Source organism: Gymnoscopelus microlampas (assembly GCF_963454915.1).
Source record: "Gymnoscopelus microlampas genome assembly, chromosome: 12".
NCBI classification, from domain to species: Eukaryota; Metazoa; Chordata; class Actinopteri; order Myctophiformes; family Myctophidae; genus Gymnoscopelus; species Gymnoscopelus microlampas.
Window position 1 is genome coordinate 32,891,444 of NC_139949.1, and position 23,843 is coordinate 32,915,286.

The 23,843-nt window shown below is 42.6% G+C and overlaps 1 protein-coding gene across 1 annotated transcript in view; it reads left to right on the plus strand.

Annotated features, from left to right (window-relative positions):
- Positions 1–23,843, plus strand: part of LOC311056609 (roundabout homolog 1-like) — a 116,425-nt gene that overhangs the window by 76,129 nt on the left and 16,453 nt on the right. The window contains exons 3-8 of the mRNA XM_084073357.1: positions 6,974–7,131; positions 13,044–13,164; positions 14,158–14,296; positions 14,640–14,767; positions 20,131–20,255; positions 21,571–21,742. Of these exons, the coding sequence (XP_083929483.1) occupies positions 6,974–7,131; positions 13,044–13,164; positions 14,158–14,296; positions 14,640–14,767; positions 20,131–20,255; positions 21,571–21,742 (843 nt within the window). The remainder of the gene's footprint in view (positions 1–6,973; positions 7,132–13,043; positions 13,165–14,157; positions 14,297–14,639; positions 14,768–20,130; positions 20,256–21,570; positions 21,743–23,843) is intronic.

Below are 23,843 nucleotides of genomic sequence, written 5' to 3' on the forward strand. Positions count from 1 at the left end.
TTTAGCTGTTTTTCGCCAAGTCAATCCATGATGGAACATATTAAATTAGCCATTGTGCCAGAATCTGCTTCTTTTATGTTCCTGTTATTGTATAGTGCGGTGATGATGACGCACAGACAGTTACATCAGTTTCTTTTCCCAGTCTGATGATTTCAGAGACGTACACACTATGACCCTTTCAGGTTCATTTGGACCCTTTCAGGATTAAATTAACGCTCCAGATTTATAGCTTGAAGTGATGAATATATAAATCAAGGACTTTGGCCCCGCTACAGCGCCCATGATGAAGTTGAGGTATTGGCGCTCCAAACTTATAGTGGGTTTAAAGGCTTTCTGTATGTATGAAAGAGAACAATTTGCCTTTGTACATTTTTAGCGAGTAATGTAATGATCTGTTGGTAGAAAATTCAATTTTAATGGGTTCCGTCAGGGAGGAGGAGATTTTTATGAGCATGACCTTATACATCTATCCTCATCTGTATGCACACCACCTTCACTTTCTTTTTCACACATGATATGAAAGAGGTAACGAATCTGAAGACAGATAAGAACAATTGTGATTTTGTTAAGACGGGGTGCCGTGATTTTCAGTGACCCCCCCCCCCTAAAACATAATCATCAGGTATTATGGCTATAATAGGAAGAAGATTTTTTTCAAAAAAGTGTGCAGAAAGTGTTAAAATTATGTTTTTATGTGGACACGCCTCCAGTTCATTAAGTATACCTGGTTCTCACCTTAGCACCCCCTCTACCACCTTAGCACCACCCCCCTGTCCTAGTCCCTCCTCCTCCTCATGCCCACACCTGTTGTGTTATGATAATGAGAGGGTAATGGGAGGGTATGATTTTACTGTGTCATTAAAGTGCTGTTTTTCTATTGGCACGTTTGACCCTCAAGGTTTCAGCCTCCAGGAAGAAACTCAAACTTGTCAGAGAAGACATAAAACACCATAAAAACACCACCAGGGGGCTTAATGAAGTTCTATCAACCTCATAGACACATGAAAAACAGAAAAAGTGCAAAACCATGGCACCACCTCTTTATGAAATGGGTTGCACACTGTGTCCTCACAGCAAGGAGGTCCAAACTGGACTGGGGCCTTTCTGTATGGAATTTGAATGTTCTCCCAGTCCATGTTGGTTTCCTCCAGGTGTTGCGGTTTCTTCCCACACCAAAGGACATGATGCATGTGGGACATACTCCTGCCAGTGCCCTTGACTAAGGTATTGACCGTATAGAGCTGGAGCTGGTCCCCGGGCACTGCTCACTGGCTGTGCAGGGACCACAAAGGAGGAAAAAAAAACATCTGCTCCATGAGAGGAGATTAACTCTTTAAGACCGGGAACGCATCTGTGTGTTATTTTTAGATTTCGTTGGGCTATTCAAAATATACGGTGCCGCGCTATGAGCGCTATGAGCTTGTACTGTACACTATTTTTGAAAAATCACGAAAAGTTGTGCAAATATATATATTTTTTTCTTTTTTTTGGCTGACATTTGTAACTCAAATCTTTGCTTCTGGGGGTTCCTGGAACTAAATATTTTACAAAATGTTCGCTTCAAAAAATATATAATCCAAGATTTTGCCACAAATTTTCAAAAATAGCAGATCTACAAGCTCATAGAGTGCCGTGCTATGAGCTTGTATATCTGCTATTTTTGAATAGCCAAAGAAATCTAAAAATGACACACAGATGCGTTCCTGGTCTTAATGGGTTAAGGCTGTGATGAATAGAATACTATGGATAACCAGGGTGTAGTGGCCCACATTACCTAAGTTTTTCTCCCCTTATCTAAGGAAACTCAAGCTGTCAGGAACTTTGTAGCTAATTATCCTTATGTTCACAAACTGCCGAGAGTAAAACATGGGCTTCTTCCCTTAATTAGTCACACTTTCAATAAATCTATCAACACCACTATATACACCCTGAGGGTTTGCATTGTCATATAGCTACTGTAACACTTTCTTTCAAGAATTGTATCGTTGCCCTATAGAAACTATCAAAATGTTACATTATGTTGCCACTTAACAGAATTGAGACCAATTGAGATCTATTATTGAAAGTGTGCGGGCAATTAAATGTAAAAAAATGTAGAAACACAATTTATTGGTTTAAATGAGGTTGTTTGGCTTGCCAGATAAGTTGAAAGCAACGCGCATACCAAATTGCTTTTTCTCTTCTGTGGAGCAGGGAATAAAAAACACTAAAATTCAAACTTCAAAGAAAAAATGAATTCCCTCACACACTGGTTACCTTATCTATTAAAAACACATCAACATTTCAGTCGCAAAGACCTTCCTCAAGAAGTTAAGTTACTGACATCAAAAATACTTTAATATCAGCCCCACTACAGGCGTAATAATGAAACAATTGGATGGCTAACCGCCATCAGAAATGTTTGAAGGGACCCTTTAAAAGACAAACTATTGATCTGGCTAGAAACTCCGTAACATGACTGAGGAAGTAGTGTGCATACCTGAGTGTCTTTAGAGCGCCTCCATATCAGTTCATCAGTAGTCAGACCTCCTTGATGTTGATAGAGGCTCTGCCTTTGCTACATTTGAGAGATTGCTTTATCCACATGGCACTACACAGCCAAATCTGGAGTGTTAATTTAACAAATTTAACCAACATTTTTACCCGTAAGAGCCCCGTAAGACACACATTTTGCAGTGTAGTTTTACTGGTGCTTGCATTAATTTAAAGCACTATGAAGGCAAAACAGAGGGACAAGGCTGCAGGGTTAGCTTTGGTCATGGTTACAGAAATCCATGCTGCGATGCGGTGTGATAAGGCCGCACAGCGTGCCCCAATCGCACCAGTATGTGTGGCTAGAATGTGCTCTTGTTAAGCCCGGTTGGTGTGTGTGTGTGTGTAGAGCAGATTTTTTTTGGTCCTCTGCTGCGGAGGGCTTCACAAGATCTGACTATAAAGACTCCATATAGGCCAGCAGTCAGACACGATCAAATCCCAGGGCATCAAGGCCAAGGACTGCTGCTTTGAAGTGGGCTGTGAGATTCTCTGCTGGAGGGATCAGATGGAGGGAGCAAAAGAAGAGGGCAGGACATGCAAAGCTTCAGTCCTGTTGCCTGGCTGGGGTGGCGTCATTATTGGAGCCTTCATGGACAAAGCGTGAGCCGTTTGAAGACTCCATGTCTAAATAACGTGAGGAGGTTTTTGAACCCGGGCAAAGCCGTGCAGTCAGGTTGAGATCTGATGTTCACTGGGAGATCAAAGGTTAAACCAGTTAACAAGTGTGTTATGTTATCGGTGTGATTTAAAGCGTCAGTCCGTCTCTGAGATTTGATCTTATTTTGTATTTGTGGCATGTCGTCACAGAACAGTACATTACAATTATTTTCAAATTCTTATGTCATTTCTATCTAAAGGCATTTTTGTCAAGCGATCCTTGTGTTGTGTGATGAAGTATAAATTACCTTTAACCATAATTCTACTTGTCATGAATTTAAAAACCTTAATCGTCTCCTAATGAGATTAGGAAATCAGTTGAACCAATGGTCTCTATTGTTTTGGTAACATTTGGACCCCATAGGGGAGTTTCTGTGTCCAGTTATACATAGCATAATATATGACTTTTTGAATAATCAGATAACGATGATCAGTGAGTCAGCTTTCACACAGACACACACACACACACACACACACACACACACACACACACACACACACACACACACACACACACACACACACACACACACACACACACACACACACACACACACACACACACACACAGAGGGAGAGAGGGAGAGAGAGAGAGTTCCCGTGCTTCCACTTTCTTCCTGTCTAAAGAAACCTCAGCCGTGTTTCTGTGTCCCATAAGGAATGCCTTTTATCATGTGACATGGCAAAAAGAGGGGGAAGGGGGCTTCAAGGCAGCTGTTTCCCATCAGGACTCAGTCAACTGCAGTACAGTACACCAGTCCTATATAACCCTGCTCAGAGCGGCACGGCTCAGACCAGAGCGAGACGGGGGCCAAAACGTTTCCAATTAGAGGGTCATCCCAATTTGTTCTCATATCCATGGCGCTCATCAGGCATCTTGGCCACCCCCCCCCCCCTCGCCTTTTGTTGTACACAAATCCATAGCCAAGGGTGAGAGGGCTGCAGCCATCTGGGAACGATTACGCCTGTTCCTCATTGTTTCCTGTCTGTTTTTCCCCGGCTCAGCTCTGCTGAGCTCTGCTCTATACTGTACTGTGCTGCACCGCTGCTCCACGTTGGCTCGGCTCCCTTGGCCTGTTCGAGCCTCTAAGCTCTCTACGTTATTTAACCCATTCAATCCGGGAACGCAGTTATTTTATACTTTGGCTATTCAAAAATAGCAGATATACAAGCTCAAGCTATGAGCTTGTAGATCTGCTATTGAAAAATCGTGATTTTTTTTTGCATATCTTTGAAAACATGTTTTTTAAAGCGAACATTTTGAACTCAAATCTTTGCTTCTGGGGATTCTACAAATGTCTTCTAAATCAAAACAGTTTAAAAAATTACTTATGTTGTTATAATATCAGTGGTTCTCAGACTTTTTTCATGTCAAGGACCACCCAAAATGATATGTATTTGTCTGTGGACCCCCCCATCTCAAAATATTTTGTTCCAGGGACACCCCCCAGAAGCAAAGATTTGAGTTCAAAATGTATATATATATATTCAAAGTTTTTCACAAATGTTCTCGATTTTTCAAAAACAGCAGATGTACAAGTTCATGCTATGAGCTTGTATGTCTGCATTTTTTTTTAAAGCCAAAGAAATCTAAAATGACACGGATGCTTTCCCGGTCTTCATGGGTTAAGACTGGTGGTTAACGCTTTAGCGGCAGTGGTTGCCCGTGCACGGGCATTCAAATTAGCACACACCGCCTCATGTTCGGGAGCAGGAGTCTGCTCAGTGATATGGAACGACAAGGAGATTCCGGGAGATTAGTTTAGCATACTGTTTCATATTGTACCCTCAACTCGTCCCACTCGCCATCTCATGCCTCATTCTGCGTGAAGCCCATTAGTCGTCCTCCCTATTTCCCAATTGTGCATCTTTCCTCTGATCGTATAGCTGCTCGTACAAGACTTTGACTCTCATTTCCCATGTTAATGTGCACTGGGCCACGCTAGTGTGCGAAACCCTAAGATTATCCCAAGTACATTTATTGCCTCAGTGAAAAAGTTTTTTTTTTTTCAATGCTTGTGGGGTCTCCAATCCTCCACCACTAATTGCAGCCCTGTTCCTCCTTATGATGCTTGGATCTTGGGGCTAGCAGCAGAGACAGGATGGAGCTGCCTGTGACCACCAGAAAGCAGCCAGTCCTATTGGCCGGTCGGTGCCAGTGTGTTGTCTTTGTCTCCGGTTCAGCCCCTCCTGGCCCTCCCCAGCCCTCTCTTTCTCTCTCCACACACACACAGTACACAGCCCACTAGTGTCGATGTGGAGAGTTGAGAAATTGCTGTGGTAGTTTCCCCGTTTCCTCCCTGGATCTCACCTCTCTCTGGGCTGCTCGGTAGCAGCATGGGCTTCCCGTCTTCATTACTGTCAGCCATTAAGACAGCCAGGAGTTGCATTCTCAGCAGCTCCAGTCAATATCCCAGGTCTCCGACTGTAAGTTAGTGGGTAGAGTATAAGAGAGTTGCCCGGAGAGCAGGCGTGTGCTGGCAGTGATGTCGAAGTGCTCGTTAGAAAAGCAGTAAAAAATAAAGTTTATCAATGCAAATGCATTAAGATTAAATTAGAACGGATGGAATGGACTTTAATTATTCAGTAGAGAGGGTGCTGTTCTAAAACACTTTAGGCTGTCTCTGATTTGATTACTCAAGCTTGATAAGAAATGTTTAAAAGTTAATAGTTCTCTCCGTTCATTTGAAGTTCATTCAAACCTTTATTTATTCTCGAAAAGGCATTGAGGTTGCCCTTGCAGTGTAGTACAATTTCATTTTCACATCAATATTCACATCAATGATAAAACAAAAGAAAAGAAAACAAAAACTTCCCCTAAGGTGTGATACAACACAAGTAATATTGTGTCCATCACTACCCTACTGGAAGTGATGGCTCCCACACCCACGTGTTCTCTCTAGTTATCATATCTGTCTCCAGCAGTGGTGTAAAGTAACTAAGTACATTTACTCAAGTACTTAAATACAATTTTGAGGTACTTTCACTTTACCGGATTATTTCGAGGCAAATATTGTACTTTTACTCTGCTACAATTATTTGAAAACTTTAGTTACTAGTTACTTTTTTGATTTTATTATTATTACAAAACATGCATTAACCACTTCAGCCACTGGTTCTCAACATGGGGTGCAGGGACCCCCAGTCCTTGAGGGGGTTCTTAGCGGGACCCCAGCTAAATGATTGACAGGAACCAAATGGACCCCTACAGGTCTGTAACTCAGAGAATATACAAATGTACACTCTCAGAGTTAAAGGGACTACACCATGAATTTTAACTTTTCCTTCTTTTTTGTGTGTTTTTGGTCTCCCCTACCTCTCTTTCACAGCATATCTGGGGTTTTATGTAAATTGGTCTCAAAACAGACCAAACCGTTTTTTCAGTTCCAACTAAAAAAAAAAAAAAAAGCCAGAGAGAAGTTAGTTGGAATGAGTATATCTGAGGCTTGATTTAGGCTCAAACCTTTTGAAAAACGTTTGAGGGACATAAATAATATGATATTAAATATTAAATATTATTTTTAAATTCATGGTGTAGATCCTTTAAATGAACACTGAGGATTTTACAGTGGATTTGGCTCCCAGAGATGAAAATCCAATGAAATCTCGGTCCGTGGCCTCATGCATATTAAACTGGGGGGCCTTGACATTAAAAGGTTTGAGACTCACTTTAGACAGTGTTTTACAATGCGAACAGGTCTTTAGTTGGAGCAGTCTGATCTTTAGTGAGGCTTCAATTCTCCTCCATTCATCTCACATTTTCTCTCTCTCTGTTCCACAGTTCTACGTGACGACTTCAGGCAGAACCCAGTGGATGTTATGGTTGCAGTGGGTGAGCCCGCGGTGCTGGAATGCCAGCCACCTCGAGGACACCCTGAGCCCACCATCTCCTGGAGGAAAGATGGCGCCAACATCGATGGCAGAGATGAACGTATCACGGTAAGATGTCGCATTTTCACTCAACACTTCGTTGGTGTCGGGCAGAAACCTCAGTCATATCTTTCAACTTTTTTCATAAGTGAATGCCCTATTTCGTCATGCAACAATCGCACACAAGTAGCAAAAATAGCCGATCTACAAGCTCACAACGCGTCGCATCATGCCGTGTTGTGAGCTTGGAGATCGGCTATAGTGAAAGGGAAAGTGGTTAAGTGTGCGTGGGCTTTATAAATATTGAGCCAATGAAAAGCATTAACAGCAGCTTGTGACTAAATAATAATTACGTTAGATCCTTTGGAACACAGGTTCTTTTTTCCATTAACTGAAAGGTTTTGGACATACAAGGTTTCGGTTGTTGAGTCTGACAGCAACGACATGTTGTTTTCCACTTTCCACTACTGCACTATGGCCAACTATTGCTGGCAAAGATCCTCACAGCATTGTTGTCCAACTTATATGAAGCCAACAATTATTAAAACTGGAACAAAATGATCCGAAATATCCTCGTAAATAAGAAAACAAAAGAAAAGAATCAATCAAAACAAAATACATGTTTTCAACCAAAGACTTTTTTTTCTTAACCCAAACAGAAATTGAGTATGGCGACAATGGCGAGAGGAGAAAAGGAAATCAATGATTTGGAAAGTGTATGCATAAGTGATGTAAGAAAGATGGATGCAAAACAAAGAGGGAGAAAATCTCCAACAATCATCAATGTGTGTGTGTGTGTGTGTGTGTGTGTGTGTGTGTGTGTGTGTGTGTGTGTGTGTGTGTGTGCGTGCGTGCGTGCGTGCGTGCGTGCGTGCGTGCGTGTGCACGCGTATGTTTTTGCGCGCGTACGAGTGTATGCGTACGTTATTCTCTCTGGATACTTAGAGAAATGTCTGGTTGAGCTGAAATAGAGACTCAAACGGCCATGATCCGATATGAAGTGTGCTTTTGTGGATGTTTATATCCAAAGTAAATCCATCATTTCAACCCGGAACACAAAGCATTATTATGCTTATGTTATTCATATACGCATTATTTCTTTTTAATGGATTTGTGTATTTTTGTGTGCGTGCGTGCGTGCGTGCTCGTGTGAGTATGTGCGTGCATGCATGCGGATTGATTTGTTTGTTTGCATGCCTGTGCATGTTCCCGGGGACTTACGGGAACACGCTCAAAGCCCCTCCTTCTGTAGAGTGACAGGTAGGACGTCTCTGGGGGACTGTGATGGACAGAGCAGCTCTCTGTGAATGAAGGACAGGACAGGATCAGAGCCGGAGAGTGAGTCCTCTGAGGGGTGGTGCAAAGGCTCCTTTATGCTTTGTACTTCTGTTTATTCTGCTCCCTAGCCTGGCTCTTTGTTCTGCCAAATCTTCTTCATGTATGGAAATGTGTCTTTACCGTTGGACTTCATGGGGAAGCCAGTTCCTATACGAACACCAAAGCTGTTCGCTACAAGTGATGCAGCTGGTGCTATCAGGCAGCCCCCTTCTTTGTACCCCCTGGGACTCTTTCTCAATGCTGCATGGAAAAACATTTTATTAGGAAGCAGATTTAGAAAAGGTTTGCACATACAGCCACAATTCAATTATGCAGCACATGAAGCAAGGTACTGTATGCTCTCCACATAAACCCTAGCATCTCTATTCTGGGCATGTCGTCATAATAGGCTAATAATTTGGCGCACATAGGTAAACAGTTAGCAGAAACAGCAGATCTACAAGCTCACAACATGTTGCGTTGTGAGCTTGTACTGTAGATCGGCTATTCGGTGAATAGTTTTGGTGTGGAGGGAGAAAAGGAGGGGGGGGGACTCCAGTCAATGAAGCACTGGTTTAACCCATTAAAACCGGGAACACAACTGTGTAACCACTTAAACCATTATTTTATACTTTGGCTATTCAAAAATAGCAGACATACAAGCTCAATGAGCTTGTAGATTTGCTATTTTTTTTTGTGCAAATCTTAAAGCAAACCTTTTTAACTCAAATCTTTGCCTCTGGGGGGGGGGGGATATTTTCAGATGTGGGTCTGCGGCCAAATACATGTAATTTTGGAGGTCCCTGACATGAAAAAGTAATATAGTTTTTCAGAAAACGGGTTAGGATTTAGAAGACATTTTATAGAATCAGAACCTCAGGCCAAATGGGTTAAATGGTTAAGCATGTTGACACAAATGCTTAGTGGAGGCAAGGCTACGGAATGAGAAAAGCCATAGACATGGAAGGAAGAAACCAAAGTGAACATTTTGGTTTGAGGTGATTTGGACTGGACTGGCTCTCAAATCCGGCCCCTTAGCACTGTCATTATACAACACAATCATGCATAAAAGTATGCAAGCCACAGGGCCAATTGATGAATCTCATCCTAGCAAAGAAAACCATAAGCATAGTTTAGGTAAACATTACAGGAGTAGTTCACCCAAAAAATTACTTATTTTCTATCAATTACACACCCCAAGAAGTCTTGGATTCATGGAGAATGTTTTGTTTTTGTCGCATTCCTAAGCCAATAATTTGATGACCAGCGGGAGTCTCAATGGAGACTCTTTGAAAGAATAACGTGTCTATGTCTTATGCAAATGTCACACAAAAGTAGTGGAAAAAAGAAAGAAAAAGGAAATGGTATTTTTGAAAATGTTTCACCCATAAAGACATGCCCAAAATAGAGACACTTGGTTAAAAGTGGTAAAGTCTGGCAATTGTTTTTTATATTTTTTTATAAGTATTGAACTAATTTAAAATGATTAACAAGAACTCGAGACTAATAATAACTACTGGATCCTTTGAAACACAGGTTCTTTTTTCTGTTTCCTGAAAAGTAGACATACAGTACAAGGTTTCTGCCCGACGACGACTATCTGAATGTCTGACATTTCTGTGAACTCACTGCAGTGACCATGTCTGATGGTTCTTTACACATCACAGTAAAACAAATAATAGTAATAATTTAAACAAAATCATTGTGAGCTTGTAGAAACAAAAGGATTAAAAGACATTTTTTTTTACAATAAATTACATGACATTTTATTATTTTATTATTACTATTATTATTTATTTTCTTGATTTTCCTCTCCTTTTCAACTGGTGCCCTCTGGCCCCACTTTGAAAACCTGTGGCCTAGGAGGGAAGCTAACTCGTATGAAACGACCGTTTGATCGCTGGATGTGTTCCACCTGTGTGAACCAGCAAGTAGATGGTGAGCGGTATTTCAGCGGTATTTCACGGTGCTCAGCAACTCTACTGAAGTGTGCTGGAGCAAAATGACAAATGTTCAGCATTCTGCTGCCTCAGGGACACTATACTGTAACTGAGGTGACTGTACGCCTCTCTGTACCCTCTTTAAAGACGCGAATGTGTAGTGAGAGCGTCGAGTATAAGGGTTATGTGGATAGACGATTTCCAATAACCTTGTTTGAGGTGACAAAAAAAAAGTGAGCGTTGAGCTTAATCATAAGCATGTGAGTGTGATTGAAGTTGGTGCCTTAGGGAAGGCATTTCAGACGGTTGGGTACTGCTTGCACTATCCAGAGCAGAACGTCATGCCGCGGTCTGTAGATGTGCATGGTTTTGCTTTTTGTGGTTTTCTCTGTAGATCTGCCCTACTTATTGCTGTAAAAAAGTGATCATTACTTCACATGTTAAGTAGCTGTGTAATATGACTCCCATCCTGGAGAACGAGAGACCATACTGTACAGTGAGGTAAATCTGAAACCAATGAAAAAGAACGGAATGCATCCTCCTGCACGGGTTCATTCGTGTGTGTGTGTGTGTGTGTGTGTGTGTGTGTGTGTGTGTGTGTGTGTGTGTGTGTGTGTACGCGTGCGCGTGCGAGCGCAAGCGTGTGTGTGTGTTTGCACGCGTGTACGAGTGTGTGCGTACATGCACGAGTGTGTGCGTACGTGCGTGTGTGACCTTGATGTATGGAGTAATGTTATTCTCCCTGGATACTTAGAGAAATGTCTGGTTGAGCTGAAATAGAGACTCAAACGGCCATGATCAGATATGAAGTGTGCTTTTGTGGATGTTTATATCCAAAGTAAATCCATCATTTCAACCCGGAACACAAAGCATTATTATTATGCTTATGTTATTCATACAGTGTATAAGCATAATTTCTTTTTAATGGATTTGTGTATTTCTTTTTGTAAAGTTATTTAAGTTGTGGATCATCAAGATCACTCACCACCCCGGCCAAGTGATACTTATGTATCGCTTGGCTCGAAAACCACCCGACAAGACTATGGAACAGTTTCCACCTGTCAACTTTCAGGCTGCTGAATGAGCTCTGAGCCCTGTTGCCATGTTAGTCTTGGAGACATAATGGCTCTTTTGGACTACTAGAGGTTCAGGCTGCTAAGCGGCCCTCAAATCTAGACTTCGGGCCCCTACACGGCTCTCACACCTACGTCGTACCGCCGATCCGACTGATATGCTCATACTGTTATATGGCCACTGGCAGGCCATGTTAGTCTTGGAGACATATGGCTCTTTTGGACTACTAGAGTGAAGATCTGGGTTCCCAGAACTCCAAAACCTGTGAAATACGTTACACGGCACAGCACAGTTCGCTTAGTTCTTGTAGTAGAAAAGAGACTATAGGCTGTCACACAGGCATTATGACTTGTATGATATGTCTTACTATTATACCTACCTATGAATATCATAACAAATACATAACATTGCTGTTACACTAGCACTATCACTTATGGTACGTACAGTATACAAGTAGAGTACCTGCTGCTAAGTGATGTCTCTTACTGTACTGCACAATATGCTTTGATATTCAGATTTGTATTTATTCATTTATTTGCACGCACCTTATGTACATTTGTTGTCCTGTTATGAGACTTCTTTATTTTCTCTATTGTTATGACTACTGTACGTTGTAACTGCAAATCGTTGGGAGCTTGTACGCAACATATTTTCACCCATTCTTTTCAACCTGTTATGATGTGACAATAAAGTTGAAGTTAGGGTTAAGGTTAGGCATGTATCTGTTGGGGTTAAGGATAGGGTTAGGATAAGGGTTAAATTGGTTAAGGTCAGGGTAAGGGGATATGAATTTAAGTTAATGCATTGTCCCCCAAAGTATGATAAGCAAGGGTGTGTGTGTGTGTGTGTGTGTGTGTGTGTGTGTGTGTGTGTGTGTGTGTGTGTGTGTGTGTGTGTGTGTGTGTGTGTGTGTGCGTGCGTGCGTGCGTGCGTGCGTGCGTGCGTGCGTGCGTGCGTGCGTGCGTGCGTGCGTGCGTGCGTGCGTGCGTGCGTGCGTGCGTGCGTGCGTGTGTGATCTAAGTGAAGGCTGATGGTGTTGATGCATGACAGAACATCTAAGGAGGCTCTCTTCAAAGGAACCCTGTGTCTTTGTTCTCAGGGCTCTGTGCCAGTGCAGCTTCAGATAAGAATCATATACTGTAATTTCATAATGGAAAACGACCTTCGCTGCATCCTGAAAGGCATCAAATCATGGGTGTTCCACAAACAAGGATCCGCAATTTACTTTAATAATGTTTCACAATGTTCACTACTTTGTCTGGCTCAGAGGAGTCCAATCCTCTGAGACATACAAAGTAGTGACTATCGGCAGAGATACACATGCTTCCATGTGTGTGTGTGTGTGTGTGTGTGTGTGTGTGTGTGTGTGTGTGTGTGTGTGTGTATGCTTGCTAGCAAACGCTGTAATAAGTAGATATAAACAGAGACACACACACACACACACACACACACACACACCTGGTGATTATGCGTGAGGAACATTCAATTTCCTGCAAAGTGTTGAATCAAATTACTTTTCCAGCATCCTTTTTCAAAGTGGAAAATAATCGGAGATGACTTGCTGTCAGACATAATGACCATGGCTGCATGTTTGAGCTGACAACCTTCGTGTGCCTCTCATCTCTTTCACTTTTTATTTATTTATTTAAGATCCGCAGTGGCAAGCTGATGATCACCAACACCAGGAAGAGCGACGCGGGGAAGTACATCTGTGTCGGCACCAACATGGTGGGCGAGAGGGAAAGCGAGATCGCCGAACTCACCGTGTTAGGTAAAACTAATTACACTGGTTCTTTACGTGGGGTCCAGGGACTGCGAGGGGTCCTTGGGTGGGTTACAGGGGTTCCCCATGCAGCTAAATGATTGGTAGTTGGGAACTAAATGGACCATTACGGGTCTGTAACTCCAAGAATGTACAAATGGACTTAGTACACTCTCAGATTTAAATTTACAGTGCAGATTGGATCCCAGAGATTACTAATCGTATCAAATGGGGGTCAAAATGATGGTCCTTGAAATGAAAACGTTGAGAATCACATTCTTGCATTTAGGTTTGCAGTTTCCTTACGGTCATGGTTCAGTGTGTTTGTTTGTTGATATAATTATTCATATCCATCCCTTCACACCATGAGTGTCCTGCCAAGGCCGGATTATCTTGCCATTCCCCTAGGTGAGGTCTTTATCTCAGTTGCATGTAATCCATTAATTAGGCTGATTACTCAACAATGGTGACCGATCGGCCCTTTGTGCAGACATTTCCCATCAAACCCACGGGAGACCCTATTATATCCAAGCTCCCCAACGAACCCGCTCCACTTCTTTTGTCTTTTGCTTCCCGTCACAACAGACACAGATCAGGTGGTCTGGCCTTGGCAGCCCAGCAGGATCATAATTATACTGTAGTCACATTTCCTGGTGGAATCACCTAAAGGCAGAGAGAATCATAGCGTTGATTGACGGAACAATTTGACGATTAATTTGTTCTTGCACAGTTTTATATGAATCTGTGTATATGCTGTCACCACTGGAGTTCAGGGTATTTCTTACAAATTATGACAGAAATGCAACATTGAGGCATTTCTAGAATGATAGGTTTAATATATGTGACACACCATCATACTCCCAGTTTGCGTTGGCATTAAAGACACCACCCATGATGATGACTTTGATGATGATGATGGTGGGTGATGAGGACATAGAGATGATGAGGATGTGATGATAATAACGTTGTGCCCTGCTGGATGTTGTACTCTCTCTCCTCCAGAGCGGCCAAGCTTCATGAAGAGGCCCAGCAGTGTGGTGGTGCAGGCAGAGGGCAGTGTGGACTTCCACTGTGTTGTTAAAGGAGATCCTGTCCCCACCGTCCGCTGGAGGAAAGAAGACTCTGACCTGCCCACGGGGAGGTACACACGCACACACGCACGCACACACGTACACACGCACGCACGCACATACTGTACGCATGCACGCACACACACAAAACAAAACCATAACTCCCTATAGAAAAAACCTTCCCTCCCCATAACGTTATGTATGATAATGAGCTTTCAAAAAATAATTATAAAGTGCTTTACAGTTGAGCATGGTAATGCCATAATAAACATAAAACACAGCAAATAAATTAAAGACATAAAACATAGAAAAGAGTCACATGTATTGTACATCCTGTACATCTCTCCCTTCCCCCTCCCCTCCCCCCCCTCTCTCTCTCTCTCTCTCTCATATATCTCTCTCTCTGTCTTGCAGATATGAGATCTTGGGGAACCACACCCTGAGCATGCGCAGAGTGTCTGTGGCAGATGAGGGCTCCTATACATGTGTGGTGGAGAACATGGTGGGCAGGTCTGAAGCCTCTGCCTCCCTCACTGTACACGGTCAGTACATCAACCTTGTGTGCCTTTCTCTGTGCATCTATTCTTCTATTACTGGATAAAGGAAGACTTTGTGCCAAGCATACACTGTAAAATCCTGACTGTAAATGTAACCCCCTCTCCCCCCCCACACACACACACACAAATGATGAGATGCTCTGCCCCCTCACCTTTGCACAGTGCTGTATCTAGCACAGTGTTTCCCAAACTTTGCTGGATCAGGGCCCACTTGAACATCTTGAAAGTGCCTTTCGTTGCCGTGTTAAGTGGTCAGATGGATGGGCCACATGCTTTTTCGGAGCATGTTTATTTTAATGATCAGTCAATCGATTGTGTTTCGGCTAAGATAAATGGAACCAAACTTTACTAAAGTTGTATACTTTAAGTTTGTATTTATCGATATCACAATGAAAATTCATTTTTCAAGGTTTTACTGAGAGAAATATTAATGTTATAGTATCATTACATTCTTAGTGTTTTGCCAATTATTTGGGGGCCCACTTGCAATATCCTTACGGCCCACCAGTGGGCCCTGGCTCACAGGTTGGGAGTTTTATTCTTGTGCATTCAGTTGTGCATTTAGCTGCTCAGAGCAGTAGAATGGATTATATGTTGTCTTTCTGAGTTCTTTGCTATTCCCTCTCGGAGCGTCTTTATATACGGTCCGCAGCTAATTTAAGCTTTAGCTCTACTTTAGCCGTAGATAATGAGAGGTGCAGCGTACTGTAACAAGTTTGTTTGCAAATGCTCTCCAGATCAGATTATAGCCGAGCAGAGCGTACATTTTCTGGGACCGCGGAAGTGGATTCATTCAGATGATGTTGCCCCGCCACAATGACACCCTTTTAGGTCATAAATCAGTGGCAGGAAATGAGCGGCGCATCACACACACACACACACACACACACACACACACACACACACACACACACACACACACACACACACACACACACACACACAAATACACGCAGACCGACACTCTTCTGTTTTGTTCCACCCAGTACTATCCGGTATCACAGACGGTTAAGACAGGTCTTAATTAAAGATATGGCAGAGTTGAACGCATGCTGGGAAATGACACCGCTGTAGCTACGAACCAGGGTTATTATACTGTAGTCTGGGCTTTTTGTATCTTACCTCTGACTACCCCATATTACAATAAATACAGCTAAGCCGAACACTACAACTAATAACAACTAAATCTATACTAGCAATCCCACTTTAAAACCTAATTCAAACTAATGTAAAACATAAAGTCAAATACAAATATAAATAAAAACGAATGAAAAAATCAGAACTACGGTATACTGTATATAATAACCTTGCTACGAAGTGCTCCTCTTGCATGCTGCAGACCTGGGAAAAACTGGTTGCAGCAGAGGGTTAATTTAGCCTGTCAATGGTGCAGGCAGAAAAGATAGATAGAAGAGTAACAGTATTGGTCTTATTGGAGAGGAAGGAGCGCTGTCTATATAATGATGCCAAAAACGATTTTTACTCTCTTTTATTGGCCTCCCGCTTGCAAACCACCCATGGAGACAGCGAGCAGGCGAGAAGGGGGAGGGAAGAGAGACAGAGACATGTGGGAGGACAAATCTGCCCTGGAGGAAATGACACATGACAACAAACACCACCATCTGACAAAAATATCATCTTAGCAGAGAGTTGAGCACGCAGATCTCTATTATAACTGGATTGAGGGAGAGAAGAGGGGCTTCTAGTTTATTTTTCTCATGATTTTTCATTCAAACTCTAGTCCATTCGAATTCTAGCCCAGAAATGCCCTATACTGTTTGATATACTAGTTTTACTATCGATACAAAGTCTTCTCTTGAACACATGCTTGCTCAGGCTTTAAAGATGAGCTGAAATGAAAAACATATGTTTCACCTTTTAGAGCATATCGGTGGTCATAATGGGGACATAGTTAAAGGTAGTGTACTGTAAGTGATATTTTTTGGGTTCAAACTAAACGTTTTTTGTTTAAAAGTTAAAGATACAATATACATTACAATATAGACTTGTGCAGTATGTACGGTAACAGGGGTCTCCCTGTCTCTCCAGTTTAAACAGAAAATACATTTTCAGGTGGGTTTCCAATTTCAGCCAATCAGGAGAGAGTATCCATTCATCAGCTACAATGTTATTGTGCTCCCATTCCAATTTAGCACTTCCAGTTTCACTTGTTTATTCTTATTCCTGTATATGAGTTCCTGGGACATCCAGGCAGGCCAGGGTACTTGCCAATGCCCATTGGCCCAGCTCCTGTTTCACTAGGAAATATGTAAATATTCTCAAAATCCCTCTTTCTCTCTCTCTCTTTTTCTCTCTCCTTCTCTGTCTACCGGATATGTGACTATGCGTGAGTGTAGGAGCTGTGTGGAATAGACAGACGTAGCAATCTATAAACTTGAATAATGTGCCCAACACTACTTTGCCACAAGAATGTTGGTGTAGAGATTCATAGGAAAATACACTTTTTTACATGCTCAGATTATGAGGCAATAGTTGCATGGCTTCACCTGGAGGGAGGATCGAATTGGCATAGTAGAGTACCATACACAGATACACTGGACGGACAGCTTGTGCCCAATTGGCCAGTCCCGCTCCATGGTGTCGTAGACACATACAGTAGTAGTAGTTTGCAAGATTAGCTGCGGACAGACAAACACACACAAACACACACACACACGCACATGCACACACACGGCTAAAAACAATAATCGCCGCCCTTGGCCTGCGGCCCGGCAGAGATAATAATCTGTAGCCTCTCAAAGAAATTATGAAACATATTTTGCATGTTTTCTGAAGCATTATTATGTACTCCTCAACCCTAAACCAACCAGCCATACTGAATACTATATGAATGAAGGCTGTCACTTAATAAAACGTTCTCCTTCTGTATACAGTGTTCATAACCTTTTGTTAGCATTCTGAAATGCACACACAATAATGATATTCTTTTGACTTTTAGCTCCAAACATGTATAATGCACTCTCACACTACACAGTAAAATACTCCATTTGCAACTGAGAGTGAACAAATGTAAGTAGAGGGACACTCTCTATTACCACTGAGGACTTTGCCGTGTAATATCCTGCAATTACCAGCTCTGCTCTATTTCAGACAAAAAGCCACTTGTCCAGCCAATGTGTCTCGCTATTCCTCCTCTTTATGGCCGCCAAGATGGGGTTCCTATCTTTGAGTGTGTGTTAGTTAATGTAGCCCATTTAGCAGTAATAGAACCCACTGCATCCTTCCCCAGTCCCCCCCTTGTCTTCCCACCCACAGGTTTATGTCCTCACTGGGGGATCGTAAGTCTGTCTAAACTGTGCCGCAGGGCTGGCTTGGCCTTGTAACTCAAGCCAACACTCCCATGCAAGGCTTTTCACACCTCCAAGTCAACAGGTCTAATGGGCCTCATATTAGGGCTCCACACAGCCTGGGCCTTGTACCACAACCTTTATGTCAACAAAGACAGACAGACACGTACACACACACAAGTACATGCCGTATAAATCTCAGGCAAAACAAATTAAAATTTAAACCTGACAACTGGATTTATGCCCCAGGGCTTAGTTATCCATGTCAGGGGTCATCAGAATGGATATCTAATAGACACACGCGCGTGCACGTGTGTCAATATACTGTATCTTATGTATTCCCGTATACAACATATACATTTAATTAAATGGATATAGCAAGAAATGTGAAAATAACATGCACATGAACATTACGGAGCCCTGTGTTGTGCTCCAGATGCTTGATATTAGGTCAATGGAAATCATTGCATAAGACTGTGTGTGATCAGATGGCATAACTAAGTATCACACAGAAAAGCACTGGACTGACGTCAGCTCACTCATACGTGTACACTACAGTATGTCTTCTCCTTCCTCTGTGACTACGTGACGTGGTACTGTACATGGCCTGTGGTCCTTTTGAACATAGATTTCATGTGATTACGTAGGTACATAGATTTATCAAATGTGTGTTTTTTTAAAAAGAAGAAAAAAACATGGCTGGTTGTGGGAAGGAGATGTGAGACCCAGCTAGACCCAACAGAGATTGCTTTCTTTCTTTCTTTCTTTCTTTCTTTCCTTCCTTCTCCATAATGGTATAAATAGATTTGCTTTTGTGTGCGTCACTTCTGATGTAGCGGAGTAACTGCCATGCAATTGATTGCCTTGTAGGTCATCATCAGTGTTTTGAATTGGATTTGAGCAGCAACTGGCAGCCAGTGAAGGGAATGCAGAAAGGGAGGCATGTGAAAATGTAGGAATGTCAAAGACCAGGCTTGCTGCATCCATTTTGGATCAGTTGTAGTGGTTTGAGCGAGGGAGCTGCAGTAGTCAAACCTGTAGAGGACTTGGCCTTGGAGCTGGCCAGACTCTTTAGTGAGGATGGGATGGGTTCTGATCTATCTCAGACATACAACAGATTCCTCTGCTTCCATTCCCTGTCACTGATTGTTGTCTTTCTTTCTGTTGTCTTCTTGCCAAATTGATCTCACTCATTTATGTCATATTACTGTTGAAAGTGTTACTGCATTTGCCCATCCCAGTATTAAACTTCCATTACTTATGCCGCTGCTCTGTTTTGTGTCTCTTCCCTTGTAGTTATCACTGGTAAGTTGTCATCCGTTCCTCATCCACCATCTGACAGCCACAGGAAATCATGAGTACCTGTCATATCTGCACTGTATTTCCATCTAACAATACAGTATGTCATTTGTCATGTACAGTATGGTTTTAACTAAAGGTAAACACTTGATTATTTCTGTTCATGTAATTTGACTGTATGTAGTGGGCTCATAGATACCGTAGAGCAGGGGTCTTCAACAGGGGGTGCGGGGCCCCTAGGGGGTCCTCAGAGTTACTACAGGTGGCCGCCAAATCTTTTTGTTTTTACATTAACCACTTCAACCCTAACATCCCTATTCTGAGGGGAACATTAGCCGAAAATAGCAGATCTACAAGCTCACAACGCCTCACCCTGTGAGGCGTTGTGAGCTTGTAGACTGGCTATTTTTTGGCAAAGAGGTTTGGTGTAGAAGGAAAAAAGAGCAGACCAAGTACAGAGTGAAAGGTCAAGTTTACTAGGTATTGTGGTTAAACGACTGAAAATACACATGAATCCAACATGTCTATGAAGCTCTATTAAATCTATGAAAAGGTTTAATCTGCAACACAATTCTATAAAATACCTAGCGGGGGGTCCCTGCTTCATCTCTCTCTCAGCTAGGGGGTCCTTGGGCTGAAAAACGTTGAAGACCCCTGCCGTAGTAGAGCTTCTAAAGCTGGGAACGGTGGAACAGTCTTGTCAAGGTCGGCCAAGATGCTAAGGTCTGTCTCTCTTTGCAGTGCCTCCAGTGTTTGCCATGCGCCCCAGGAACCAAGTGGTGGCTGTGGGGAGGAGGGTCACCTTCCAGTGTGAAGCTACTGGCAACCCCCAGCCTGCTATCTTCTGGCAGAAAGAGGGCAGTCAGGTGAGCTATACCCTGGTCCTCCTTCATCATAATAAATCACTATGCAGTATGCAGCCCCGCTAAAGGTCATCAGTGCGACAATGATGATGTTCCCCCCCATGCAGAGAGCTTTTATAACAAACCCAAGTCCAAAGTCATACATTACAAGCCAGGGTTTAAATGTTAAATTATTGAGAAGCGTGTCATATAATAGCCTATATACTGTGTATGTCATATATTCCAGAAACATATGAAATGGGTAGTTTGAGGCATAGGAAGCATTATATCATAGCTATATCATAAAGCATGTCTAGGACAATGGACACACTATATACCCTACAGCATCTATAACCCTGGACTGTCATGTCATGCATTACCTTGACAATAACGTGTGCCCAGTATAGCCACAACCGTTTGAGCTATATTCCATTTATCACAACCACTTGTGGTACATGGGACTGCAGCACTTGGCTGCTCACCGCTACTCAACCTCTAAGCTGTGAGTGCAGCTTATGTTCTGCAATGTCATGTTGCTGCAACCTATAATACTTGTACTTCAACTATATTGTCACATCAGAAGTTTACAGATGTAAAAGAGTCGGTGAAATCGGTACACAGTATCTCTATAGTCATGTGGTGAAGATGTATGTGTCCGATATTTCATATTCCATCCTACTTGGCTAACATTGGCTTCCAAAGTTTGCAGTATAGGTCAGTTTTGAACAAAAGTCCTCAAATCATGAACCTAGTGTGCGATTTCCGTGAAATTTTGCACACACATTCCCACTAGGCCGAGGAAGAAATGCCACCCTTTTCACATTGGCCTATTATAGCGCCACCAGCAGGTCTAATTTAGCAAACCAATGTTTTGGAAACAAAATGCCTCAAATCATGAATGCAGTGTCTGATTGCCGTGCAAGGCCTAAGAAGAAATGGCACCCTTTTCACATTGGCCTATTATAGCGCCACCAGGAGGCCATAATAACCTACCTGACCCGGCGGAGACTCTAGTTTAGTATGTTTTGCTATTTTTAAAAACATTTTCAAATAGTTCAAATAGCCAATCTACGAGCTCACAACGTGTCGATGTAGTTCGGCTAGTTGAACTATTTTAAAATGTTTTTGAAAATAGTAAAAAATGGCAAAGCATTTTAAGCATAAAGGGTAAGGCACCGGCTGTGTCAGTCTTTTGTGCAAGTAAAATACTGTGAACCCATGTGAGCGTGCACGTTATCACTGCACCTCATACGTGGTAATAGATCGCCACTGCTTCCAATTGTAATCGCATGCTTTCCCTTTGTGTTCATCTTGCGTTTCTCTGTCCTTTCTCCTCCAGAGTCTCCTGTTCTCCTCTCTGCCCCTTGACCCCTTCAGCCGCCTGTCTGTGTCCCAGAAAGGCAGCCTCACCATCACGGACGCCCAGCACTCTGACGCCGGCTACTACAGCTGCCAGGCCCTGAACGTCGCTGGTAGCGTCATTACCAAAGCTCTGCTGGAGGTCACAGACAGTGAGTGTAACCAAGAAGAAGGACCTTCTTTATTATTCCTTGCATTTTTTCACCTTCAGTGTTTTGTATTCAGACGGAATGTGATTTGGGTGACATCGGTGGCTTCTCCTTTGTTGACAGACTGGCCTTGGTTGTAACTAGATGGCAAAGTGCTGCCTCTTTTATGCTCCAGTGTTGTATGGGTGTTGGCCTTGGTTACTAATAGCCAATGGAATGATTTCAGGACACCTCCCCAGCTGCAGGCATTTTGGGCTCAAAACCCTCCGTTCCCATGGCGACCGAGTGCCTTCGAGTGTTTATTTGTCTCTCTCTCCCCTCGTGAAAGCATCCTCCCCCAATTTACATCGTTACATACAGTAGTACAGTACACAGGACTATGCTATATGCATATGCAATATACCTATATTTAATGCATTCCGTATACTACTGTACAGAATGTATATTTCAATGTGCCTTATGTTATGTATATATACAGAATATATTATGCTATAGAATAGAATTCATGCTAAACACAGATACTCCAAGGGAACGCACCGCGTGCTTTGTCCCAGCGGTCAATGTGCACTCAACCGCTGGGGTAAAACCCATAGCACACCTTGTTAGAGGACAAAACGTATGGGATACATAGGAACACTGGCCATCTATTTTTGTTCTAGGTCTACAAGCACAGGTTAAACCCTCTAGCGTGCTGCGTGCATGCATGCCGTCGGTCCCGCTGGCCCCCATTGTGTTTGGCTGAAGCCAGGTGTGAAGGCATAGGGTACGGAATCAAAAGATGATGTGGATTTATGTAGCTAAGTGCCCGAGGGATGTTCATTCAGACCGGCTGACAGTGACCCCGGTTTCTGCGTTAATTGCATCTATTGTTAATCCATTAAGAACGGGAACGCGTCTGTGTCATTTTTAGATTTCTTGGGCTATGCAAAAACAGCAGATATACAAGCTCATAGCGCGGCACTCGGTGCCGCCCTATGAGCTTGTAGATCTGCTATTTTTGAAAAATCTTGAACATTTTTGCAAATCTTGGAATATATATATATATATATATATATATATTTTTTTTTTAAAGCAAACATTTTAGACTAAAATCTTTGCTTCTGGGGATTCTACAAATGTCTTCTAAATCCTAACAGTTTTTTTTTTAACTTACGTTGCTATAATGTCAGTGGTTTTTCATGTCAAGGACCCCCAAAATGATATGTATTGGGCCGCGGACCCCCATCTCAAAATATGTTGTTCCAGGGACCCCCTCAGAAACAAAGATTTGAGTTACAAATGTTCGCTTCAAAAAAGAAATTAAAAGATTTGCACACATTTTTCAAAAGATAGCAGCTCTATATATTTTTGAATCTGCTATTTTTGCTATTTTTGAATAGCCAAAGTATAAAATAATGGTTAAAGTGGTTAAAATCTAAAATGACAGATGCTTTCCCGGTCTTAATGGGTTAAAGAGGGAAGTGAAATGTTGAATCTAGCTCCGAGGCTCAGACCAGTAATTACATAGCACCAGTGAAGTCCGCTGGGTCCCAATAAAGCGACCTGTGCGAGGGCGAATACCTGCCAGGCAATGGGAGTGTGTACTGTGTACATATATTAAGTTAATTAACATAATTGCCCGAGGCTAGTACAGACAGTTACTTTATCTGCGCGTTGCCTCTGTCTGTGTAGCCGTATTAATTGCAATGAATAATCATATGCTCAAATGGGCAGTGCTTTTTTCACAGCCACCTTTTCACACAGCCACCAACCAACTCTGGTTGCCACAGCAACCGGTTAGTTGAGGAGTGAGAGTCAGTCACTTAACGTGCACTCCATTACATGTAATGGAAATGAAACAAGGCTGGAGCATGTTTGATTTAATCTATGCAGCGCTCCTCACTACTCTCTCTGTCTGTGTCTGCGTTTGTCTCTGTCTGTCTGTCTGTCTGTCTGTCTGTCTGTCTGTCTGTCTGTCTGTCTGTCTGTCTGTCTGTCTGTCTGTCTCTCTCTCTCTCTCTCTCTCTCGCTTTCTCTCTCTCTCTCTCTCTCTCTCTCTCTCTGTCTGTCTCTGTCTCTGTCTCTGTCTCTGTCTCTGTCTCTCTGTCTGTCTGTCTGTGTGTGT